General features: G+C 56.4%; 1 protein-coding gene across 2 annotated transcripts; it reads left to right on the plus strand.

The window, feature by feature from the left end:
• Positions 1 to 156: 156 nt before the first annotated feature.
• Positions 157 to 5,869, plus strand: Spib (Spi-B transcription factor). Of its 2 annotated transcripts, none has more exons than XM_021633809.2 (6): positions 157 to 199; positions 967 to 994; positions 2,220 to 2,292; positions 2,547 to 2,776; positions 3,190 to 3,340; positions 3,920 to 5,869. In XM_021633809.2, exons 1-6 carry the CDS (start codon positions 177 to 179, stop codon positions 4,216 to 4,218), a joined length of 804 nt encoding a protein of 267 aa, XP_021489484.1. In that variant the 5' UTR covers positions 157 to 176; the 3' UTR covers positions 4,219 to 5,869. The 2 variants fall into 2 exon arrangements, with proteins under 2 accessions (XP_021489484.1, XP_060235875.1); XM_060379892.1 differs by having other exon boundaries at positions 171 to 199; positions 2,217 to 2,292.
• The last annotated feature ends 1,074 nt before the right edge of the window (positions 5,870 to 6,943 follow it).

The following is a 6,943-nucleotide window of genomic DNA, read 5'->3' on the forward strand; positions in this document are numbered from 1 at the left end:
GGCTCCTAGGCCCACCCTCCGTGCCACGTGACCAGAGGGTTGTGCAATCCAGACCCCTCCCAGAGGGGATTTTTGAGGAGGGCCCCCATGTCCCGCCCCCAGGAGGGGGGCAGGGGCTGGGCCAAAGTATATACAGGGGTGGTGGCCAGAGCCAACCCAGCCTGCCCTGAACCACCATGCTTGCTCTGGAGGCTGCACAGTAAGTGGGTAGCCCCCAAACCTGCACTTGGGACCCCCACCTCGCTCAGCACCCTCGGCTTCCGTGGCACCCAGAGGCAGGTGACAAGGGGGTGGTTCTCACTGTCTCTAGAAGACAGTGCTCCATCAGCTTCCCAAAGGTTCCCAACAGGTTCCCAAAGGTGGCATATTCTAGAAACATTCACCCCCTTCCCGCCCAGGGCCTCCCGGTGTGCCATCTGTCGTCTACATAGCGCCGTGTGCTCCGTTTCTGGTGCTCTCTGACCTTTGAGTTCTGTCTCTAGTTCCTTCTGTCCAACCATTTCCTTTAGCTTCTGGCACCACCATGGCTGCCCATCCTTGGGCACAAGAAACCCAGTCCTTTTGCTCATTCCCCTTTGCTGTGTGTTTGTAGCCCTGCTCTTTAGTTCAGTGCTTCTGGTCTGTGCTGGGCTTAGGAAGACAACCAAGCCTGGCTCTCTGGCTACCCTGTCCCCAGCTGTCCGGGAACTTTCTCCCCCTTACTTTCCCTGCCTCCCCCAGTGTCTGCATGCAAATCCCAGGGAGAGTGGGGGACATTTGCCTGGCACCCGCCCCCTACTTCCTGTCCCTCTGGGGGTGTGGGGGTGATTGTGGGAAGGCTGGGCGCACACAGGGACAGCTAGCAGACTGCAGAGCTGTGGTGGGCGATCACAGCTGCCACCACCTCCCCTGTGGGCCCCACAACCACTGTGAGGCTCAGGTGGCTGAGGGCGGCTCTGACATGCCCCTGTGTCTCTCCCCCGCCAGGCTGGACGGCCCACACTTGAGCTGTTTGGTGAGTTGGAGGCCCCTAGGGGGTAGTGGGCCCTGAATGGCCCATGGGGACTAACCTTACTAAAATCATCTACTTCTGGCCTCAGTTTCCAGTCTGTCTCTCTGTCTCTCCTAATTCCCATCACCACACCTGATCGCTTTTTTTCTCAAACTCCAGACTACTTCCTTGACCTTAAATACGTGTCTATCCCATGATCTCTGTGTACAGCCCTTTCCTTTGGGTTATGGACCTTAACTTTTTTAACTGTAGTATTTTGGACACCAACTATTTCTCCCAACATTTTTGAACTCACAACCCAACAATGAGACCTTTCCTATGTCGGCAAGAAGCCCTACTTTTGTTTTGAGGCTGGTTTCAATGAGCGGGCCTTCAGAGTGCTGGGGACTGTTTGTGTGAGACACCTGTCTTGTCCGTTTTTGAAATTGATGTCTTGAGTGTGCATCAGTGAGCGTCTTCATTGTATACAGTGCTGTAGCTATTGCTAGACAGACCCAGGACTAGAAAAATTCCATCATTCTAGAGCACTTCCTGGAGCCCCTTCCTAGGCAATCTCACCCAATATTTTATACTGATTCATTTAAACTTTTTTAAGTGACTCCTGCACAGGTCTTTGGGGCACCTGACCTCTTTCCTTCTGTGTGTGTTAGGTACCCATCCTTTTCCTTTGCAGTGTAGTTCACCAGTCATCAATACACCCATAGTTTATCCTCCTTGCCAAGATGCGCGGGATCTGAGCAGAGCTGGGCCGGGCTGCTCTGCGCATACGGGTTTCCATCTTCCTTGCGTGAGCAGGAGGGGTGTGCTAGAGCCTCTAGGGTAGCTTTTGCTTCACATCTAGTCTCACTGCCTCTTCAGTGGCTGTGGCTGAAGCAACAGAGAATTGTTGAGGTGAACTGTGTCCTGGATTAGAGAAGGTGGTGTGTGCCTGTCGCCCCAATACTCAGAGGGTGAGGCTGAACAATTGCTCCAAGTTCTGGGCCAGCCTGAGCTACAGAGTGAGTTCCTGGGTACCAGTTGCATACTGGAGATACTAGGGTTCCTTGAAGGTCACAGCCATGGCAGATGCTAGCTTCTGGCTGTCTCTCATTCATGGATTCAGTCTCTGTGTCTGTTTGTTTCTGTCCTGATCAGATCCTCCCTTCTCTCCACTGTCTGTGAGTCTTCCCAAAGGTCGGGGAGGGGGTTGTTTGCAAGGCCTGGGATGACCCTGTCCTTACCCCAGCAGTACCCAGAAGGTGTCTTCTATGACCTGGACAGCTGCAAACCCTTCAGCTACCCAGATTCAGATGGGGCCCCTGGTGAGTGACCCCAGCTTCATAGTATCTTCAGCCAAGTTCACGAAGGGGGGGAGGTATCTGAGGATCATGGGAGTTCTCCTCCAGTATGGCAGCCCCTCCCCAAGACACCTCCCCGCCCCCTCCTGTCCATCTGCTCCCCCATGCAAATTCTGGGGTCAGAGATTTGCACAGTGCACAAAGGCCCCTCTGTGTGGGACCTTGAGGGTGCGGGTCTTCTGTCCACCTACAGCTACTAATTCTGTCCCTTCTCCTAGACTCTGCATGGGGCTGGACAGAGGCCCCGCCTGCCCCTGCCGTGGCCCCCTATGAAGCCTTTGACCCTGCTATGGCTGCCTTTGCCCACTCCCAGCCTGTACAGCTCTGCTATAGTCACGGTCCTAGCCCCTCCGCCTACAGCCCCGTGGGAACCCTCGACCCAGCCCCCAGCTTGGAGGCCCCAGGGCCTGGCCTTCAGGTGTATCCCTCAGAGGACTTCACCAGCCAGGTGAGGAGCAGAGAGAGCGTGGAGGAAGACTTCCCATGTCGCATCTCTTCTGCAGCCCCTGAAGTGAACTTCTGGATTGTGTGGAAGTTGTGTGTGTGTATGGGGGGGGCACAAGAACACCCTTCTAGGGTAGCTCAGGTAACCCCTGAACTCCCGACTCTATACTTCAGTCCAGAGGGCAGTTCCCAGGTCCATGCCATCTACTGACTCTAGAGCTTTGGGCAGCTGCCTCAACCTCTCTGTGTGCTGAGACAAGAGCCAAGGCCAGTGTCCACACTGTACAGGAAATGGAGACCCGAGTAGTGAGGGCCACAGAGGTGGGGGAGACCGAGGGAGTGATTGATGTGTGGGTGACCCGGGAAGAGGTGGGGGAGACCAAGAGAGTGACGTGAGGTGGCCCTGGTCTCCCACAGACCCTGGGCCCCTTGGCTTATGCTCCATACCCCAGCCCCGTACTGTCAGAGGAGGAAGACATCCTGCTGGACAGCCCTGCTCTGGAGGTCTCTGACAGTGAGTCAGACGAGGCCCTCTTGGCTGGCTCCGAGGGGAGGGGATCCGAGGCAGGTATGTGGGGTGGACAGTTGGTGGGGTGCTGATGGGGGCTGGGGGAGAGGATAAAGGAACCAGGGCTCCCTAAACACACTTCCCAAGGAAGTTTCCAAACCTGTGCCATTTGTTGGCTGTGTGACCTTGGCCAAGGACGTCAGTCTCTCTGTGCCTTTGTTTCAATTGTGCACAAAAACATTAACAGCAAAAGGAAGGCCAATATATACCCACAGCCTATCTCTCCTATCTCTCTGTGCCTGACAGCCTTTCTAGCAAATCATTCTCTGTTGGACCTCAGTTTCCCACATGTAAAACCTGTCATCTTGTATTCCTTACTCACTGGGGGGATTTTAGCCTGGGGACTCTACCACTGAGCCACGCCTCCGCCCTCTTTTTACTTTTAAAAGACAGGCTAAGTTGCCCAGGCTGGTCTTGAACTTATGATCTCCTTTCCTCAGCCTCTGGAGTAGTTGGAGCCTGGTCTGAGGCAACCAGGCTCCATTCACTTGTGAAAATTAATGTGTGTCAGGGGGCGGTAGCTCTGGGGTCCCCTCAACGGACTTCCCCTCCTAACACGGGACACCCAACACCCTGCAGGTGCGCGCAAGAAGCTGCGCCTCTACCAGTTCCTGCTGGGGCTGCTGCTGCGCGGGGACATGCGCGAGTGCGTGTGGTGGGTGGAGCCAGGTGCCGGCGTCTTCCAGTTCTCCTCCAAGCACAAGGAGCTGCTGGCTCGCCGCTGGGGCCAGCAGAAGGGCAACCGCAAGCGCATGACGTACCAGAAGCTGGCGCGCGCACTGCGCAACTACGCCAAGACAGGCGAAATCCGCAAGGTCAAACGCAAGCTCACCTACCAGTTCGACAGCGCGCTGCTGCCAGCCGCCCGGCGTGCCTGAGCACTCCGCTAGGACCCCTTTCTGGCCCTCAGGCCCCCGCGCCCACGGAGCCCCGCATGAGGGCAGCAGGCTGCCAGGGTCCTTTGTGCCATGTGTGGGATCATCCCCCGGGGCAGCTGTGTTTGAGGGGGGTGTCTCAGGACGCGCTGGCCATTCTGCATATTTCCAGAATGCCAGGTTTCTTTGTCGGGGCCCCTGGTGTTTTCTGCGGTTCCAGAATTCACACAGGTACTACTTGCGAGCCCTGTGATCACACACACCATCCCACCAGCAGGTGGCGCTGTCTACAGCCCGAAACTGGTGTGTCTGGGGGCGGTGTGGGTCCCTCTGTGCTCCCGTGAGTACCCTGTGCCATCTATGACTTTTCTCTGTGTCCATTTATGACTTCTGTTTGAGACGATCTCTCTATGTAGCTTAGGCTGGTCCCCAGCTTGTAACATTCCTCCTGCCTCAGCTTCCTGAGGGCTGGGATTTACCATCACACATCACACCTTCAACCAGGTTTTTTCCTTCTTTTTGAGACAAGATTTTTATGATGTAACCCAGGCTGTCCTCAAGCTTGTGGACATCTTGCCTCATCCATCCTGTAGGACCCCCTGGGATCCTCGTCTGAGAGGATGTGTTGGGTAGGGTTGGGGCTCAGTGAATCTTATAGGCTGGGCTGTTCTGGGGTCCTTTGGTCATGTGGGAAGTTCTCTAGGGTCCCTAGCCCTGAGTTCACACACTCCCTGTCCTGTCTGAGGTGCCCCCTGTGTACTGTGTTTGAGGATCAGCCTAACACCTGGCACTTTGGCGTGAGTGGCAGAGGTGTGGTTGTGTTGTGGTGTTTTATTTTTGAGACGGGGTCTCACATAGCCCAGGCTGGCCTTGAACTCACCATGTAGCTGAGGATAGCCTTGAGCATGCCTCAGCCAGAGTGATCAGCGCACAGGCACCACCAGGTGACTGTTTCTTTACCTTTTCTTAACCAGGGTCTGTATATGTAGCCCAGGCTGGCTCTAGACACAGACCAGTCCTCTGCCTCAGTGTCTGGAGTGCTGGGATTGCGGACGTGTTCCACCACACCATGCTTACCAGACTGCTGGAGCTGGCCACCCTGCCCACAATGCAGGCAGACCAAGTCCCTGCAGGTGTTTTCTTCAGAGAAAACATGCCTTCACAGTGATCTTTCAAGCTAGGGAGCACTCCCACAATCCAGACATCTGATGTGGAACTTTGGACAGCAGGTGAGCTGGCCAGCTTTCCTGGGACCAGCTTCTGTGCCTGCCTCACCCCAGCGACTTCTCTCAAACGCCTGTCAGGGCCTAGTCTTTTTGCCTTTCAACTGCTGTGTGCCAAGCTGGCTCAAACTGTGGCTCTCACTGGGCCTCAAGGGCAGAATCAGAAGCCAAGGCTTTGAGTGAGCTGGGCCACCCAGGTCTCGGTCCCTCTAAGAAAGAGAGGATGAAGAGGGCCTTAAATCTCCTTGTAACCCTAATGAACCCATGACACACCTGAACTCACCTCTGTGAGTGGCCAGGAAGGGGAAAGAAGAATCATGGAAGATCCAGATGTCCATGTGGCCAAGGCTAAACTGGCACCAAATCAAATTCTCTCTTCAAAAGCCAACATCGTTACTCTACGTGTGTGACAAATAAAACCCTAAATCAAAGTCAAGCTGTCCTGGGACCCTTTATCAGGCCCTGCCCCCTGCCCCTCTAACCCGAGCTGTTCTGAGACTGAGGTAGCTACAGTGAGGGGGAGGTGAGGGAGGGAGTCGGTGACACCATGGCGGTGGGCCAGGCTAGGTCTGGAATGGCGCAATCACTGTGCTTCCCAGCTTTCCTTTCTGCTCACCCCTCCGTTCCAGGTTTCTGGCTTTTGCGGGTTCTGTTTTTGAAAATGAGATTGTTCTTACTGTAGTTCAGACTGGTCTCGAAGTCACACCAGTAGCCCCTGTCTCAGCTTAGCCTCTGAAATTCAGAGTCCTGTCACTGCGCTGGGCCTGGGCCGCTAAGCAATTAGCCTGCTCCCGAGGGAGCAAGGTGAAAGTTTGCCGGTCAACCGATGGCGTCACAGCGAAGACGTCTGCTGGTTGGCTTAGTGCCCCAGACGCGGGGAAGTTTCCGGCAGTTAGGGGATTTTTGGAAAGTAGAGCGGACGGAGGGGCGCTGGAAGAAAAAGGAGTCGGGGCGGCGTGTGTTCGCTCCCCTGGGCCCTCACCCGGTCCCTTCCTCTGCCGCGGGCCAGCCGCACCTGTGGCTCCCCGAGTCCCTCTCTGCCCTCCTCCCACTCCTCCCCTCTCTGGTGCTGGGAAGGAGCCGGACCGGGCAGCCCTCCAGGGCCTTCCCGGCCTCTTTGCACCCGGCCGGTGACGGGCAGCCGGCCAGGCTGCTCCCAGGGGGACCCGGACCAGGACAGGGCGGGAGGGACACCGAGACCTCCTCCCCCCGGCAGGCACCCGTCCTGCCTACGCGGGGAAACCGGACTCTCCCTCTCGGCTCTGGTTTCTAGAAAACTCCTGACTAGCTAAGAAAGGCTTCCCAGAACCTGCCCCTCCCGTGCCCTGTGCACCTGAGACCCCAGCCCTGCTTCTCCTCCTCTTCCGGGGACCTAGTCGCCCTGTCCCCACACCCCTTCTCCTCTCCTCAGGACCCAGCATTCCCTCCCTCCTTCCCCTCCTTCCTTTTCTCTTGTCCTCCTCCTTTGCCCCGACACAGCACCCTTTCTGCTTCCTCCCTCTCCC

Source organism: Meriones unguiculatus, chromosome 1 (assembly GCF_030254825.1).
Source record: "Meriones unguiculatus strain TT.TT164.6M chromosome 1, Bangor_MerUng_6.1, whole genome shotgun sequence".
Classification (NCBI taxonomy): Eukaryota; Metazoa; Chordata; class Mammalia; order Rodentia; family Muridae; genus Meriones; species Meriones unguiculatus.